At 34.7% G+C, this 18,064-nt stretch overlaps 4 protein-coding genes, 1 long non-coding RNA gene and 3 pseudogenes across 11 annotated transcripts; 3 read left to right on the plus strand and 5 right to left on the minus strand.

Moving 5' to 3' along the window:
- Positions 1–952: 952 nt before the first annotated feature.
- On the minus strand, positions 953–1,636 carry AT2G10895 (annotated as a pseudogene; the record flags this gene model as incomplete). Its single annotated transcript has 1 exon — positions 953–1,636.
- Positions 1,637–2,572: 936 nt separating this feature from the next.
- Positions 2,573–4,351, plus strand: AT2G10900 (annotated as a pseudogene; the record flags this gene model as incomplete). The annotated part of the gene is made up of 1 exon: positions 2,573–4,351.
- On the minus strand, positions 4,130–9,639 carry AT2G10625 (Ulp1 protease family, carboxy-terminal catalytic domain protein; the record flags this gene model as incomplete). Its single annotated transcript, NM_001335360.1, has 5 exons — positions 4,130–4,231; positions 4,322–4,381; positions 4,634–4,696; positions 9,169–9,279; positions 9,538–9,639. 5 exons carry the CDS (start codon positions 9,637–9,639, stop codon positions 4,130–4,132), a joined length of 438 nt encoding a protein of 145 aa, NP_001324898.1.
- Positions 5,043–9,641, plus strand: AT2G10910 (annotated as a pseudogene; the record flags this gene model as incomplete). Its single annotated transcript has 1 exon — positions 5,043–9,641.
- An 834-nt stretch (positions 9,642–10,475) lies between these two features.
- AT2G10920 (uncharacterized protein) lies at positions 10,476–10,902 on the minus strand (the record flags this gene model as incomplete). Its single annotated transcript, NM_126826.1, has 1 exon — positions 10,651–10,902. The coding sequence occupies exon 1, from the start codon at positions 10,846–10,848 to the stop codon at positions 10,651–10,653; it is 198 nt and encodes a 65-aa protein (NP_178867.1). The 5' UTR covers positions 10,849–10,902.
- AT2G10921 lies at positions 10,700–11,848 on the plus strand. Of its 4 annotated transcripts, NR_140625.1 has the most exons (3): positions 10,700–10,924; positions 11,305–11,368; positions 11,511–11,848. It is a non-coding gene; the product is annotated as an other RNA (long non-coding RNA). The 4 variants fall into 4 exon arrangements; NR_140627.1 differs by having other exon boundaries at positions 11,297–11,848; NR_140626.1 differs by lacking the exon at positions 11,305–11,368.
- Positions 11,849–12,048: 200 nt separating this feature from the next.
- AT2G10930 (uncharacterized protein) lies at positions 12,049–12,843 on the minus strand. The gene is made up of 3 exons (NM_126827.2): positions 12,501–12,843; positions 12,297–12,471; positions 12,049–12,174 (listed from the first exon to the last, which is right to left on the minus strand). The coding sequence occupies exons 1-3, from the start codon at positions 12,684–12,686 to the stop codon at positions 12,086–12,088; spliced, it is 450 nt and encodes a 149-aa protein (NP_178868.1). The 5' UTR covers positions 12,687–12,843; the 3' UTR covers positions 12,049–12,085.
- Positions 12,844–13,529: 686 nt separating this feature from the next.
- AT2G10931 (uncharacterized protein) lies at positions 13,530–14,655 on the minus strand. The gene has a single exon (NM_001124822.2). It carries the CDS (start codon positions 14,458–14,460, stop codon positions 14,260–14,262), a length of 201 nt encoding a protein of 66 aa, NP_001118294.1. The 5' UTR covers positions 14,461–14,655; the 3' UTR covers positions 13,530–14,259.
- Between the last annotated feature and the right edge of the window lie 3,409 nt (positions 14,656–18,064).

An 18,064-nucleotide genomic window follows, 5' to 3' on the forward strand; every position in this document is an offset into this window, starting at 1 on the left:
TCATGTCGTTGTAGTATTTTAGGTTGTCAATCCAAATGGGTGTGATACTAACAATCAAAATGTGATCAGAAGTCACTAAGTCAAGCCAAGCAATAACAGGTTTCGGTGTGTTCTAGCAGTACTAAGTGAACATGCAGAAAACAGAAAATCAAACAGAAACAGTAAAACACTCGACCAACACAGCTCGTTGTAGAGCACTAGGTGTGGTCGAGTGAGTTGGTCGAGTAACAGGCCGTAAACGAAACAGGGATACTCGACTGCACAGTCTATTGCCAGACAACTGAGTGGTCGAGTATCAGGTCGAGTAACAGGAGAGAAATGCAAAAACTAAGCAACAGGTAACAAGATGCAGTAAACAACAACAAAGTAAACAATAAAATCAATCAGATAAAGAATTCCCGGGATGGGATAATTGAGTAGTTTCATTTCCTTAGGTTACAGGTGATTGACATGCTCAAAAAATTATCACTAGACAACAAGTTCATTAACCAAATCTAAGTGCCACCGCAATAGAGACCCTCAAGTTAACCTAGTCTCAGACTCAATCACCATTGACGAGAGCTAACCTAACTTGCATTACGAATCAACAAGTTAAAGCCAAAACGCTCCCTGCAACGAATACCTTGGTACAGGGCCACGAATCTCTGGAATTAGTGGTTCAGACATTTCATCGAACACTTTTTGGGCGCAGAAAGGTCTGGGCTCAAATTCCAGTTGATCAGAAAGCAATAGGCATTAAGAACAACTAATCTAGAAGGGATCTATCAAACAAACTTAACCACCTAGCATACTGAGAATTCTACACTACTCTAACCCATCCTCAGAAACCTATTCACTACTCAAACATCATTGCAGAGAACATAAACGTTGAATAGAATGAAAACATGATAACAACAGAGTAATAGCAAGGTGATAACAGGATGAACAACAGTAAACGAAATCAAGAACAAAATACTGAATATTGAATACTATATCGATTAAGAGAAAAATCCGGATTACAAAAGATCAAGAACACAATGTCTACGAAAAATAAAACTTAGATTCGAAAATGTAAAATACATGCTACTTATAGAGAAATATTCCGAAACCCTAATACTCAAAACGACGCAGTATTGGGACGGATTAAGAACGATACTCAACTCAGGTGGTCGAGTGAATGGTCGAGTGATAAGCTGGAGTCTTCTTCTCTTCCTTGTGCTCGATTGTCTGGTTGAGTGCGGAATGGAGAAGACTCTGAAGCTGGCAGTCGAGTAAGGACGTCGAGTGAATGATGATAAGGGACTCGACCATGTGGTAGAGTGATTGGTCGAGTGGATGGTGGCTGTAGTACTCGACTTGGTGGTAGAGTGATTGGTCGAGTGAATGATGATGGTGATACTCGGCCATATTGGTAGAGTGATTGCTCGAGTCAATGATGATGGTGATACTCTGCCATGTTGGTAGAGTGATAGGTCGAGTGAATGATGATGGTGAAGGCAGCTACTCGACCAAGGGGTCGAGTGGTGTTGTGAAGTGGGGAAGTCGTCTACTCGACCTTGTGGTCGAGTGGTGGATAGAATGTCGTGGTCGAGTGATTTGCTGTAGAGGTTGTGGTCAAGTACTTCAGGAACTTCAGGATGACTGTTAATACAACTCTCTTGTTTATGACATAACTCAGCACCTCTATTTATATGAAAACTCTAGTCCTAATCCTACTAGGAAAACATATATTAAGATAACTCCTAAAGAGATTTGAGATTATCACTTCCTAAACCATAACTCGGTTAGGATCTAAACCATAACTCGGTTTAGTATTACTTTCTTCTTAAGCTTTATTCGAGCTTAATCCTTCAAGCTAAATCCAACACGGGATACAAACGATTCCGAGGCCAGTGGGCACGGAAACATGGTGCACAAATAAGAGTGAAAACACAAGTTCCTTAGAAACTTTAAACAATGTAAAAAACAATGTAAAGATATATTTATTTATTTTTACTTCCTCTAAACCTTTTTTTTCTCTCTCCCTCTAAACCTTTTTTTTGAGGCGGCGATGATGGTTGTTTCTATTCAGATTTGATATGGTTATTTTTCTAGTGTTGTTGTTTGATCTCAAGGAGAGATCTTCGGTTGTTTTCACGGTCATTCAAGGTTTTGATTTATCTTTTGTAATAAGGAATCTCTTTCAAACGAGAGTTGTTGTTCATTTGGAGAAAGGTAGATCTGTTGGGATTCTCTATGATCAAGCTCCGGGATTTAGAGTGGGTTTCTCTGAGAAGGCACAAATCGTCATTGGCTTTGGTTAGGATCCAAAGTTAGGATTTTGATTTGCGTTGATTCATGACATAACGATATATCTATGGCAAAGGAGATTTACAATCTCGCAATCAAAGGTTGAAGAGGGATTAAAGCTGTCATAAGAAGAGAAATCTTCGTCTTGGTTACGGCCACAAAATCCGAGTTTTTACAGTGGGGATAGATCGAGATTTTAGGACTTAATATCAGGTGATTTTTTTGGAAATAATATCTTCTATCAAGGGGTTCCAGGAATTAACATCAGCGGATCTGCTGGTGTATAAATCAGAGGTACGAACTGATGGTTGTCCTCATCGCAATCATTTTTTACAGTCTCAGTGTCGCAAGAGTTTTTTCAAAGGTTTCTACTCAGCTTTATTGAGTGTTTTCAGGTTGCTCGTTCTCTTGGGTTTGTATTTGTTCGGATCTTGTTTGGGTTAGGAAGAGGGATGTCGCAAAGCGGTTTGGTTAATCAAGGCAGCAACGTGAGTAACACCATGAAGCTTAAGATCAAGGTTCCTCGTTTTGATAACAGTTCTTTGATCGAGGGCTATTCCAAGACTCTTATCGGCAGATGTATGAATCCAGCAATGCAAGACATGAAGTCGTTGCTGTTCATGTTGCCTAAGATTTGGAAATTAGAGGATAGAGTTGTTGGTGCTAACTTGGGTCAAGGTCGTTTTCAATTCGATTTTGAACACGAAGAGGATATCTAGGAGATCATGGAAGTGGAACCATTTCATTGATCATTGGATGTTGTCTTTGGTTAGGTGGGAACAAGTGGTGGACCGGAGATACCCTTTTCTTATTACTTTATGGATTCGGGTATTGGGGGTGCCTCTACATTTCTGGGCAGATGAAACTTTTCGGTGTATCGGTTCCGATATAGGTGAGGTTCAAGCGGTGGACCTGGACTTTGGAAGGGTCCAAGTTAAACTTGATGGTTTTAAACCATTGTGTTTTGAGGCGGCTGTAGAGTTTCATAGTGGCGAAGAGACAATGGTCTCGCTGTGGTATGAGAGACTTTTTGGCTTCTGTCAAAGATGTTATAGTCTCTGTCATGAGCAGATGCGATGTCCGATCTTTGGGGACAAGGGGAAGCAGAGTATTTTCAAAGAGGATCCAAAGAGGGATAATACGCTTCAAAGATACAAAGGTGCTGCCATTAATGGTTCAGTTCCTGGAACTTCCTCGGGTTCGACTAGGGCTGTCTTTGCTGAACCTTCTCAAGGACTGACTTCAATTGATAAGAAGGATGCATCTATTCAGGACAGCTATAACCGATCAAAGCAGATCTCTGGTATTAAGGCTAAAAAGGGGAGAAGGAATCTATTTGTGGCTCCTGTCCAAGCTTCATCATCTCAAATGGCTGTTCAGGTAACTAAGTTATCCCAACTACAAACAGATACCGTGGGGATGGGTTTTCCGGATCATGAGAAGAAGATGCTGGAGGCTTTTCTTGCTCCTGAAGCGGGGAAGACGGTGACAGATTTGGGTACTCTAGGTGCTAATATGGAAGGTATTCTTAGTGGCACGATGCCAAGTAAGGTGGTACGTAAGAAATTTTTTTCGGGTCCAGAAGAAGTTACTATTCAAAACAAGGCAGAGAATGCTCTCGAGTTGGCTGAGCAACATGATCTATTCTCTGATGATTTAAGTCAGTTGCTTGCTCAAAGTTCTCCTCTTGAAGGAGACCCTTCTTTGCAATTTATGGATACCAAAATGGAGGATAAAAAAAGTAGTGGTGTGGAGCTAACCCATGAGGATGGAGAGTTTTTCGCTGCAAATGAAGAGAATTTTGATGGGGACAAACTTGAGGTGGTTCTGCTCCCAATCAACACGGTCTCTGAGATGAATGTTAATATGGTTTCTGTTTCGGAGAATGTCCCAAATGAGCAAGCACATGAGGAGGAAATGGAGGGAAAATCTCAGGGAGAAGATGAGTTGGAGACGGATCAACCTGCAAAAAGAAAAATGGGTAAAAATAAACGATTTTTGACAGTAGTTAGCTCTAGGAAGAGGAATTATCTGACATCACCTCGCAAAAGACCAGTTCCAAAAACTGGTGGCCCAACGGTGGGTGCTGGTTCTCATCAAAGAGAGAAACCTCCTATTAAACATTAATCATAGTGATGTGTCCTTTTGGCTGGTTGGGTGAGTGGTGAAAAGTTTATTTCATAGAAATAAATTCTTTACAAGAACGTGCTCTTCAATGTTGTTTCAATTTCCGGTTTTGTTCAGTAAATCCGATTTTATTTTGTATAGTCTGTTTATGTTTCAATGTAAGATATCAGTTACAGTTTGGTTATGTTTTTCATATCATCTATGAGCTCAAAGTAATAATACAAGGGAAATTTTTTACCCATTGGCTATTGGTGTATGTTCCGGTTTCGAAATTTCTGGTTCTCATGTACTGTTGTAAATTCTTAAACCAAAGAAATATCAGCAGTTATACTAATGGTTTGGTTGTGATTTTTTTTTTTCTTTATCAAGGATGGAGTTATGACCAAATTAAATATAATTTTAATAATTAAGTGTCATTTGACTCTTACTTTCAAGGTAACTTCGGTAATGGTTAACGGAATATTTTACGGGGAATTTCAAAATGGGTTATGCATGGCTCTTTTATATAAATATGCCTTGGTTTTCATAAGAAAAAACATAAGTTTAAAATCCAAATCGGTTATGGATTTTACCCGAGGATCTATGCTAGCGGAAATGGTCTTAGGGAAGGGTCAAAGCACCCTTTTGAAAAAACAAAATATTATATGAAGATAGTATTAAGTTGGAATTGTCAAGGTTTAGGGAATAAAGCAACAATCGGTTATTTACGGGATTTATGGAAAAAACATCGGCCAGATTTTTTATTTTTATCGGAAACAAAACAATCTACTTCTTATATGGAAAACTTTGTTGGTCATTTTGGGTATAAAAACTTAACAACAGTTGACCCTATTGGTTGCAGTGGTGGTTTAGCTCTTTCCTATAATAATGATTTTAATGACACAATCATTTATCAAAGTAATTGGTTAATTGACATTGAAGTCGTTTATAAAGGTATTACAATAAATCTTACCTTTGTTTATGGAGACCCGGTTCCAAAAAACAGAGAACAAGTTTGGGTACGGTTAACACGAATCGGTATATCTCGGGGTACTCCTTGGTTTTTAGTAGGAGATTTTAATGAATTAAAAGGAAATCATGAAAAAAGAGGGGGTAAATTACCACATGCATCTTCGTTTATACCTTTCAATTTAATGATACAAGATTGCAGACTTTTGGAGTTCCCTCATCTTGGAGATTGGTTATCTTGGCGGGATTAGTGAGATATAAAACCAATACGATGTAAGTTGGATAGAGCATTAGCTAATGAAGATTGGCATTATTTATTCAGTAATTCTTTTATTGAGTATTTACAAATGGTGGCTTTTGATCATGCACTGGTGATAGCTACGATTACGGATAAGATACCACGCGGGAAACAAAATTTTAGGTTTGATAAAAGATGGATTGGAAAAGAAGGATTGCAAGAGGCAATTTCATATGGTTGGAATCTCGCTACCTGTTTAGGAGAAGGAAAATTTGTGGAAAAATTATCTAATTGTAGGCGGGCTATATCACAATGGTGGAAAGTATTAACTCCTTATGGACGAAAGACAATAAAGGAAATTAAATCTGAATTAGGTGCGGCACAGAGGGATGATTCGAGAACACGGGAGGAGATTACAGATTTAACACTACGGTTGAAAGAGGCTTATAGAGATGAAGAACAATATTGGTATCAAAAAGTAGGAGTTTATGGATGACATTAGGGGATAATAAATCGAAATATTTCCATGCTCTAACAAAGCAGAGACGGACTAGGAATCGGATAACCGGGCTACATGATGAAAATGGAAAATGGTCTGTAGAGGATGAAGATATTCAACACATAGCGGTGTCTTATTTTGAGGATTTGTTCACTACGACTAATCCTCAAGATTTTGAGGATTCTTTGGCAGAAGTTCGGACTTTAATAACAGATCAAATAAATGAATAACTAACGGGTCCCGCGACAAAAAGTGAGGTTTGTGCAACATTATTTATGATGCACCCGGAAAAGGCAACAGGGGTAGATGGTATGACAACATTGTTTTTTCAGAAAGCTTGGGATACCATAAAAAAGGATTTATTATTTCTTGTAAACTCTTTCTTACAAAATGGAGTATTCGATAAACGGTTAAATACAAACATATATGTTTGATCCCAAAAACAAAGCGACCGACACATATGACGGTATTACGGCCTATTAGCCTTTGTAATGTTGGGTATAAAATTATTTCAAAGATTCTTTGTCAAAGACTTAAGACGGTTCTACCATCTCTTATTTTGGAAACTCAATCTGTGTTTGTTGAAGGACGTCTGATTTGAGATAATATTCTTATTGCATAGAAGATGTTTCATGGGTTAAGAACTAATCCGTCATGTAAAGGAAAATACATGGCTATTAAAACAGATATGAGTAAAGCATATGATAGGGTTGAATGGAATTTTCTTGACGAATTATTAGGAAAATGGGCTTCTGTGAAAAGTGGATATCATGGATAATGTTGTGTATTACTTCAGTCCAATATAAGGTCCTTCTGAATGGACAACCTAGAGGACTAATAATACCAGAACGAGGGTTAAGACAAGGAGATCCGCTTTCTCCTTACTTATTTATCCTCTGTACAGAGGTTCTAATTGCGAATATTCGGAAAGCAAAACAAGGAAAAATGATTACGGGCATCAAAGTAGCAACTGCAAGCCCCTCAGTATCTCATTTGTTATTTGCGTATGATAGTCTTTACTTTTGTAAGGCTGATAAAGAACAATGCGGAGTAATTTTAAATATCTTAAAACAATATGAAGCAGTTTCAGGGCAAATGATAAATTTTTCAAAATCATCGATCCAGTTCGGTCATAAAGTAGAAGATTCTATAAAGGCAGAAATTAAATCGACTTTGGGTATTCATGATATCGGTGGCATGGGTTCTTATCTCGGGTTACCGGAAAGTCTAGGGGTTCTAAGACAAAAATATTATCTTTTGTTTGAGATAGATTACAGACTAGAATAAATGGGTGGTCGGCAAAATTCTTATCGAGAGGAGAGAAAGAAGTGATGATTTAATCGGTAGCTACGACATTGCCATCTTATGTAATGTCTTGTTTTAGGCTTCCGAAAACAATCACTTCCAAACTAACAACTGCGGTCGCAAGATTTTGGTGGAGTTCGAACGGTGAATCTAGAGGTATGCACTGGATGGCTTGGAACAAATTGTGTAGTAGCAAATTGGAAGGTGGTTTAGGTTTTCGGAGTATAGATGATTTTAATTCAGCTCTACTATCGAAACAGTTATGGCGTTTGATAATGGTTCAAGATTCTCTTTCTGCAAAGGTTTTCAAAGGGAGATATTATTGAAAATCGAAGCCTTTGGAAAATATAAAATCATATTCTCCGTCTTATGGATGGAGAAATATTTGTTCAGCAAGATCTCTGGTTAATAAAGGACTTATTAAAAGAGTCGGTTCAGGGGCATCCATCTCAATTTGGAAGGATCTGTGGATTTCGGCTCAATTCCCGAGACCAGCAATACGTAATCGTTTAATTATTGACCCATCTTTAAAAGTTCAACATTTAATAGATAGCCAGCTAATCTCTTGAAGGAGCTCTTTGATCCGGAAGATGTCCAGCTAATAAGTGCATTGCACTTGGGTGCATCAACAAAAGAGGATACTCTAGGTTGGCATTTCACCAAATCCGGAAAATATACAGTTAAATCTGGTTATCATACACCAAGGTTAGAAAACTGGGAGGATAATTCATCTTTCATTGGTACTGAAATAAATGTTCTAAAAGCACATGCTTGGAAAGTTCAATGTCCACCTAAGGTTGTGTCCTTGTCACAGAGAATTTACGGAGAAGAATTGTGATACAGGATGTGTCAGATGTGGCGCTATTACGGAAACAATAAACCGTACCCTTTTCCAATGTCATCCGGCGAGACAGATGGGCCCTCTCAAAGATTCCTACGGTTCCAGGAATTTTTCCTACGGATTCTATTTTTACGAATTTTGATCACTTATTCTCAAGAATACCTTCAGAATTAGATTCATCTTCATTTCCATAGATAATCTGGTATATTTGGAAAGTAAGGAACAAAAAAATATTTGAAAATGTGGATAAAGATCCGTTAGACGTATTATGTTTAGCAGAAAAAGAGGCACAATTATGGCAGTTAGCTCAATTTAAGCTCAATACCAAAAATAACGGTTCCATGGGATCGGAAAAACAAATTCGGGTCCAGAATATATCACACGATAATATTTATTCAGGTTTTCGTTGTTTTGTGGACGGATCTTGGAAAGGAAGCGATAAGTTTTCTGGATTAGGGTGGTTTTGCACATCATCAAATAGAGACTCGCCAACCATGGGAGCTGCTAATCTTCGTAGAAGTCTTTCTCCACTACATACAGAAGTCGAAACTCTACTCTGGGCGATGAAGTGTATTATTGGTGCCGACAACCAAGAAGTAGCATTTTTTACATACTTTTCAGACCTGGTGAAGATGGTGTCTTCCCTAACCGAATGGCTAGCATTTTCAACGTATTTGGAGGAATTCACAAGATTTTCTTTATCTTTAATTTCTGGAAATGCAAATGTAAAAGCAGACAAATTGGCATGAAAAAATTTGTACTGAATCGCTTCATATCACTTTTGTAAACAATTTTCCTCAGAATTGGCTCTTTTGAGCTCTAAATAAAATTTAATGACAAAAAAAAAGGGTTATCATTTTTCCATCAGAGAGACAGTGACGACAGTTTTTGGTTTAAGCTCATATCGTAAAGTTGTAATTGCAGGGGTAGAAGGAAAACTACTTCCACATCATGTATTGGTGGAAGCATGTTGATATATTGTGTAAGCTCATATCTCATAACATGCTTCCACCACTTCTTGAACTTGGCAAATAAGGCACCCTTGTGATTCCCCTATCTCATTACAAGGAAAAGACATACCAATCGACATAAGTAACAAAAATTGTGAATCACAAGAATGCCAAGATATACATTATTTTCGAAAGTATCGCATTGTTATAGTTACTTTTTATTTTACATATGGCTGATCAAAGTATAAGACAATAGCCTTTAAACATCACGAGAACTTAGGATTGTAAATAAAAAAATAAACATAATGCGTTAGGAAAACCATTGGAACATTTTCTTGATATAATTAGGAGAAAGAATCACCTTGTAAATATCCCCGAGCTTCTTGTAGAAACAAGTGTTAAATAAATGACAATCAGGGGAGATTTGATTCGCAGAAGATACTTGTTGGTGCAAGAAAGCCATATATATGATAGATATAGTTGTCTATATTTATAGTTGAATGTGGAATATATCGGATTACATCACAGATCTATATCCAGTTTGGATATATTGATATTGTCTATACTTATAGTTGGATGTGGAATGTAATTGGTTATATTAGAGATCTATATCCAGTTTGGATATATTGAATATTCAGTATAAAGATGAGCCATATAATTGACTACATTAGAGATCTATATCCAGTTTCTAGTTAGCTGAATACAAGCTACAAAATCCTATTATAATTTCCAAGGCCGATGTAGATATATCGATGTATATGTTAAATATAATCTATTATATGATGCAACTATATCCACTTACTTAAAAATTAGTGGTGTAACATAAATGTTAGTTTCCAAACTGAATATATTGAATATTAAGCATATAAATGAGGCATATAATTGACTACATCGGGATGAGGCATGTAATTGACGTTTTGTCATGACCCACTCAAATAAGAACAATTATTGGGTTCACCCCTTGGGGTGAACATCTTTCATTCACCCCCTCTTAATTAACTAATTTGAAATTTGCCATATCATCTAATTAACCAAATTAAAACAATTAATATTAAATAAATCAATTCATTAAAAACCCCTAAATTAAATTAATTGGAAAATTTAAACTCTAACCATTCTTTTCTAAACTTAAACCGACATATATTTTCATTTAATTATAGAAAATATTACACAGTGGGACACTTTTACAAAAATTTGTGGGTTTAGGCACTTCCAAAGGAGAAGGCACTTCCAAAGGAGAAGGCACTTTGACTTGTTAAATTGTCCAATTTGCCCTCAAACTTCTTTTCTCGTTTTCTTTAGCAACATTTCTTCTGTTCTTCGCCACCTCTCTTACGAAAGCTTCTCTTCTTCATCTCTCTCTTTTTTTCCAGAATCAAAATCAAATATTATAGGACAACCTCAATATTCATAATTCAAAATTTAAATTTGAATCTCATAGGGTTTATCATCATCCTCCCTATCTCTCAACAATCTAACGGTGACACAAAACAAGACTATCTTTGATTACTAACCCCCACTCCGTTTCCTCCGTAGCTTCCAACGTCACCTCCTCCTTAGCCACCTCCCTCACGGCCACCACTACCGTATCCTTTTCCACCACAACCTCTGCTATGTCTCTCGTAATCACCACCGCCTCCTCCATTTCCGCCACCACCTCCTCCGTATTCATTACCGCCTCCGCTGCGGTATCTGCCACCACCTCCACCACGGGTTCCTCCACCGCCTTGAGCAAATGGGTGGCTGTGGTAATTTGATTTTGGTTTTTGATTTATTCTCAAGCCAAAGAATAAATTATCTTAATTGGATAGTCATAGCCGTTGTTTTTTTTAAGATTGTGATTTATTTTGCAATTTAAATCTTTGTTTTGATATAAACTTGAGATTCAGTTCCTTTAAAAAACTTCTTCTTCTTCAACAATGGTGGCTTGATTTGATTTTTGCTCTCTCTCATGGGTCAAATTCGTTTCATCTACGTAGCATCAAGATTACGGTTAATCGAATCTCCTGTTAATATGGACATGATATATAGAATGGATATAGATAAGTAAAAATGTTTCCCAATGGATATATTTAAATGGACTCGTTATAATGGACACCAAAAAATTGTTTGTTAATTTTTCTTTCAGTTTGCAGAGACCTCCATCTCCAAGACCTTATGGACATGGCACTTTGGTTTCTTTCCAAACCACGGTTAATCGAATCTCCTGTTATTATGAACATGGTATATAGAATGGATATGAATCAATAAAAGGTTTCTGAATGGATATATATAAATAGACTCGTTATTATGGACATCAAAAAATTGTTTGTTGATTTTTCTTTCAGTTTGCAGAGACCTCCATCTCCAAGACCTTATGGACATGGCACTTTGGTTTCTTTCCAAACCACGGTTAATCGAATCTCCTGTTATTATGAACATGGTATATAGAATGGATATGAATCAATAAAAGGTTTCTGAATGGATATATATAAATAGACTCGTTATTATGGACATCAAAAAATTGTTTGTTGATTTTTCTTTCAGTTTGTAGAGACCTCCACTTCCAAGACCTTATGGACATGGAACTTTGGTTTCTTTACAAACCACGATTAATCGAATCTCTTGTTATTATGGACATGGTATATAGAATGGATATAGATTGGTAAAAAGGTTTCCGAATGGATATATTTAAATGGACTCGTTATTATAAACACCAAAAAATTGTATATTGATTTTTCTTACAGTTTGTAGAGACCTCCACTTCCAAAACCTTATGGATATAGAATATTTACCAAAAATTACATTGGTCTACTATCTTTTAGAATTCATCTTCTTTTTGTCCTAAGCATAAATAAATACATACATAACAATTTTCTTCTTTTTTTTTTTTCATACATAACAATTTCACAAGCATAGTTCTTACAATATTAAAAAATAAAATAAAAAGTGTTGTTCTGACTCAAGTCTTTCGTGCAAACTTCTCCTCTTATGAATTCAAAGCACCCAGACCCACCTCCTCGTTTTATTTGCAAATTTCAATTATTAACATTTTCAATACTCAAAACCTTTAAACAATAATCGAAGCAACTTAACTAAGATAAAAAAAAAAACTATAACAAGTTGAAGAATTTTTATTACCCTTTTGGATTTGACGGAGATAAGTTGTGGCCTGTGGGAAGATTTTGAACAAGTCTTCATCCACATGCTTTGGTGCCTTCATTCTTCGCTTCACCACGGGTATTGGACAGTTCATCGGTACGTTAAACTCACGTCTTCCGTCTTCCATCATTACCTCTTGAGACAATGCTATTGTCTTTGACCATCAAGCTCCTACATAATTACCTCTTGATATTGATCCAACATCAACACTCGAACACAATACAAAACCAACACGAGCCTAAACACAACCAAATCGAGGAGCGTAGAGGAAAGTAGAAGGGAGGTCTCGTCGGGATCTTCATCGGCGCGCAGAGACGCAACATGCTTCATCGAATTTAAAACTTGAGACGACCCATCGCTCACTTCCATTGCCACTAGCAAAAGCCTAGTAACCGATTCAAATTAAGAGATCAGGAGGAAGAATGAAGCCACCATATTAGATCTGGCCAGAACCAAAACCGACGACTGTGGGCGGGTGTTTACGGCGATTTGGTCTTTCACCAATTCAACCACCCACATTATTTTAGTTTAGTTTGAGAAAAATGGATATTCCTATTTCGGAGAGAGAGAGAGTCACAGTGTTTTACAAGAAGAGGTGATGAACAATATAATTTAATAATTTTTGCAACACAACTAAGCCAATTACATTTCTTTGAATTAAGGGTACAAATTTCCAAAATATAAGAATTAGTGTAAAAAGTGTCTCGGAAAATGATTCTCGTGCCTTATTGTTGAACATTCCCTTAATTATAAAATGTAAACCCTTACAACTCTTTTATAAACCTAAACCGAAGTATAATTTCATTTAATTGTAAAATCTAAACTTTAACTATTTTTATATAAACCAAAACCGACGTATAATTTTGCTTAATTGTAAAATCTAAACCCTAAACCTCATTGATAAATCCAAACTGACATATAATTTGATTTAATTGTAAAAGCTAAACCCTAATCAATATTTGTAAACCCAAATCAACATATAATTTCGTTTAAACCCTAATCATTTTTCTATTAACCCAAACCAACATATAATTTTAATTAATTGTAAATCTAAATCCTAATTCATATTTATAAACTCAAACCGCCATATAATTAATCTTGTTTAATTAAAAGCATATAGATTTTGTTTTCTTAATATTTTTATTTTGTGATTTTTATTTTGATTGATTTTTAAATATAGTATTACATGACATATTGTTGTAATTTGATCGACTAAATAAGAAGGGTGAATATGATAGGTTCATCCCTAGGGGTGAATCCAAGAATATTTTGTCAAAGAGTATACTGTCACTAGGGGTTGACCCGCGCCGTGGGTTCCTAAAAAAAACACAAAATACCAAACCCTCATTCTGCCTTGCACGGGTGGGCAAGACCAAGTGTTCTGAGATCATGTATATGATACAACTATATATTGAATAATATGCATAAATCAATTCATACATAGATTAAAGTTAGAAACAGGCTGAAGAATGTGAAAGATCATATTGTTTTTGGTTGAAGAGAAATTTTCAAAGTTTTAGTCTTAATCGGTTTGATGGTGTGCTTACCGTACCTAAGTCATATTAAAGACCGATTCGAGGTAGCAACCAGAGATCGGGATTCTCCGATGAAAGAGACCGGTTTTCTTCGTCAAATCCACCCCTCTGAAGCACCAACACACCACAAATCTCCCGGAAAGTTAGTCGCTCAAATTAGGCACATCGACGTAATCGGATCCTGAAAAACTAACCCAACCCACTGGGCAGTAACCCCTCTCTCCCAACCGAGAACAGCCAAAAAATTCTTAAGCTATCACGATTCAATCTGACTCGATGGATGCAAAATTGTAGTGGATCTAGAAGCTGGTGACTCAAATCCAAAACCTCTAAACGCGAAATCCACAACAGCCCTCTAAGATCCAAAGCATCTGCAGCTAACCACCGTGCGAACAACGAACCCTCCTTTATCCCCCCAACTTCCGCCGTGGGCGGAGCTCAAGACTAAGGGATGAGCCGGAGCAACTGAAGCAACCCACAACGTCAATAACCGTGTGACAAACGCTGTAGAACTCCCTTCCAACAGACCCGAGCCACATCCACATCGAGGGGAAAACACCACACCACCGTTGACAGAGAATAGATTCAGCCCACTCCTGGACTTTCATTGAGTAGATTTGACCAACGATTGAAGAACAAAGAAAAAACAGCGGACTAGATCTAAGAAACGAAACTCTTCCGCAAAAGAGAGAGTTTCACGGAAATCGATGCAACGATTGTGCTTTTTTCTAAAGATTTATACTTGCTAGGAAAAACTTCCTACTTGGATATTGCATTAACTACACGATAATAGAAAAAGCACCATTTTAAAATACTATAACTTGATTCGATTACATTTTCAATGGCTTCTTTGTTGGAATAATTTTACAAATTATTATTTTTGATATTGCTTTTCTGCATGATTATAATAATTTGATTATAATCAACAAACCGTAGAGATATTTTATAGCATATAAATACTACAAAATTACAAAATATTTAGACAATGATTCATAAACTTATCATAAATAAGATCAGCATTAATAAAAAATTGAGTTTTTTTAACGGGACGGGTTGGTGGGACGGGTTCGGCAGGACGTTACTTAATAACAATTGTAAACTATAAAATAAAATTATTTTATAGATAGATTCAATTTGCAAACTTTTATATATACTAACTTTAAAAAAGAAATTGTTCATACAGTGTATTGGGGGTTAAAATCTAGTTGACTTATATTAAAATAATTAGCTTATCTTTTGTTTAATTTATTATTTTTCGACTTAATTGTTGATTTTTGAAGTATGATTTTCTGAAAATCAAGTTAATAATTTGGTTATAAAATTCAAATTAATACTTTTCATAATTAAATTAAAAAGAAACAGCTTATGTTTTTCTCTAATTTAAGACCAAAACAAAGAAACAAGAAAAAAAAACCTTAGTCAGTTTTTGCAACTTACGTTTTATCTCTTCAAAGTGGAATCAATCCTATAAAGTACTATAACGCCCATAAATAGTTTCTAAACATCCTTATGATCACCTACATTTGATTTTTTAAAACTTTAAAGCTAGAATTGATCTTCTCGTCGCAAGAGTTTTGATTGATATATTATTTTAAAAATTTTGTTAATTTTCTTATATTTTGTTTTACTTTTTGATTCATGGTTTGACAAATTTATTTTGGAGATAAAGAATAAAACTGCAAGAAAATGTAATTAAAACATTTTTTGCAAAAAAATAAAACCCAAAAATAAATTATAAATAAAAATATCCTAAATCTTAACTAATTGAAAGAAAAAAATACTTTTGATAATATTTTGAAAATTCTTAATTAATATAAAATATATCCTTATCCAAAGTAGTCTAATAAAATTGTCCACAAAAAAAAGTATATGTTTCACTTCTTTTATTGATTGAACTTTTGGTTAATCTGAATTTTAATTGTAATGGTTGATTACTTTTAAATTATTAACCATAGTAATGAGAGTCATCATTAACATCATTATTTTAAATTTTGACCAAACAGAAATAAATTCTAGTATAACAAAAATCTTAACATGGATTATTAAATTTTATTTTAAATAATAATTGTAAAAATAATTATATTTTTTTTATTTTGTTTTCTGAAATTTAGTTATTAATAAGGATGGAAAGGAAATTTTCAAAAAAAACATTAAGGTACATCTCAAATGCTTAAAAATTAAAAATTAAAAAAATTAAGGTTTTAACCCGCGGTTTACCGCGGACAATCAATTTATTTGGTTCTTATATTAAATATTTGAATAAGTTTGATATCATAAACTTATAAATATAAATTTCTAGTGATTAGTGAAGAATCGTAATATATGATTGGGATATTATTGATTATTGATTTCGTGATTGAATATAGTGTTTTTAAGGATGAAATGTGATTATATTTTGATTTCAAAAACGACATAGATTCCTTATTTTTGTTGAACGGTTTAGATTGAAGGGAATTAATTTTATTGAACGGTTTAGATTGAATTGGATCATATAAAGTTTAGGAGATTGTTAAGACCAAATTACCTTTACTGATTTTGAATAGCAAAGAACAAAATTCAAAATTGAAGCCAAATTAGACAAAATTTCAATTTGTACTTCCCTTTTAATAATAAAGGGATTAAAAATTAATGTGTACATTTCAAATTTCTAATACAATTTAGGGTATATGATCAAATTAATACTTATACTGTATTAAGGATTTTTTTTAAACAACCATCATACAATTTAGTTGTTTAAATCCTCTAGCTTCGACACTACAAGGGTATAGTCAATCAAAGATTTGGGAGGGTTTGGTAGAAATTAGAAAATCTTGGATTCGTACAGAGTTAAGTGAGGATTTAGAATACTTATGGTGGAATTGTTATTTTTAATTGTAAAAAAGAAAATATAATTTGTGATTTGGTGAACTTTTAACGAGATAATATTAGGTGATTTGATGAGATTTTTAGCATAAGAATAAAAAATTGTGATTTTAAAAAAAAATTGCAGACCGCATAGTCAAATCAATAAATCATTCAAAGACTTAAAAGTAATTGGGACAACCATCAATAAGTACCAGGTGTAACTAGCCAATCTATAACAACACAAAAATTTGCCTTTATAATTTTCTCTAGTTTGTGGTAACTTCTTAAATATGTCGTTCGAAAAGACGTTTGACGGTGGTGGAATATTTGATCGAGCTCAAGATAAAAACTTAAGCCTCTCCATCAACCTAATTTCAAAAATCTAGTGTTATAAACCTTAAATTTACTTACGACTTTCTTCCAAATCAATACATAAGGTTTTAGAGCTCTTAGTTTTACCTAGTATCAACCACGAAAATCAAAGATATACACATAAACAAAACAAGATTCACTTCCATGCTTGACGACACATAAACCAACTTAAAATAACATCTTAAATTCATTAATTTCACAAAGAAAGCTCTATTTTGGTATTAGCGAAGAAACATCATAATTGAAGATCAAAACCAACCTCACAACAATATGACTTCTAATCGTCGAATGGTTTTGTTCATCAATTTGAATCTTTGTTTATATTCCTCGAAAATCGGATTGAAGCTGCTCGAGACTTGTGGAAATGAGTCACCACCACCACCAAAGAAAATACGCTCTTTTAACTTTAGTCCTTAGACATATTTTAAGGCAAATGGGGACTTTGATTTTAGGATCTCTTCTATTATTATTGTTCAAGGGATCGAGATCGAGGGAGATGAACACGAGGATGAAGAAAGGAAATTGTTTCATTAGTTTAGTTTTGTTAGCAACATGTTTTATTTTTTATTTCTTTTAGAAAAATACTTGGGTTCACCCCCTACGAGGTGAATTCATTCATTCATCCCCTTTTTATTGACCAATTAGAACTTGACATGTCATATATTTAAAGAATAAATAAATTAAAATCAATAAATAAAACAAATTATGTAAACAAATTCCGTAGAACTATTATTAAAGAAATTATTGGTTTGGGTTTATAAAATAGTGGTTAGGGTTTAGATTTTGTGATTAAACGAAATTATATTTTGGTTTGGGTTGATGTAAAAGTGGTTAGGGTTTAGATTTTGTGATTAAACAAAATTAAATTTTGGTTTGGGTTAATAAAATAGTGGTTAGGGTTTAGATTTTGTGATTAAAACGAAATCATATTTCGGTTTGGGTTGATAAAATAGTGGTTAGAGTTCAGATTTTGTGATTAAAACGAAATTATATTTC

Source organism: Arabidopsis thaliana, chromosome 2, assembly GCF_000001735.4.
Source record: "Arabidopsis thaliana chromosome 2, partial sequence".
NCBI lineage: Eukaryota > Viridiplantae > Streptophyta > Magnoliopsida > Brassicales > Brassicaceae > Arabidopsis > Arabidopsis thaliana.

Excerpts from the sequence above, each read along its gene's own strand:
- AT2G10931 (NM_001124822.2), bottom strand. The coding sequence starts at position 14,460 with ATGAAAGTCCAGGAGTGGGCTGAATCTATTCTCTGTCAACGGTGGTGT.
- AT2G10930 (NM_126827.2), bottom strand. The coding sequence starts at position 12,686 with ATGGAAGTGAGCGATGGGTCGTCTCAAGTTTTAAATTCGATGAAGCAT. Across the intron at positions 12,472-12,500 it reads TGTTGGATCAATATCAAGAG|ACAATAGCATTGTCTCAAGA; the intron begins GTAATTATGTAG and ends TGATGGTCAAAG. Across the intron at positions 12,175-12,296 it reads TCTCCGTCAAATCCAAAAGG|GAGGTGGGTCTGGGTGCTTT; the intron begins GTAATAAAAATT and ends AAATAAAACGAG.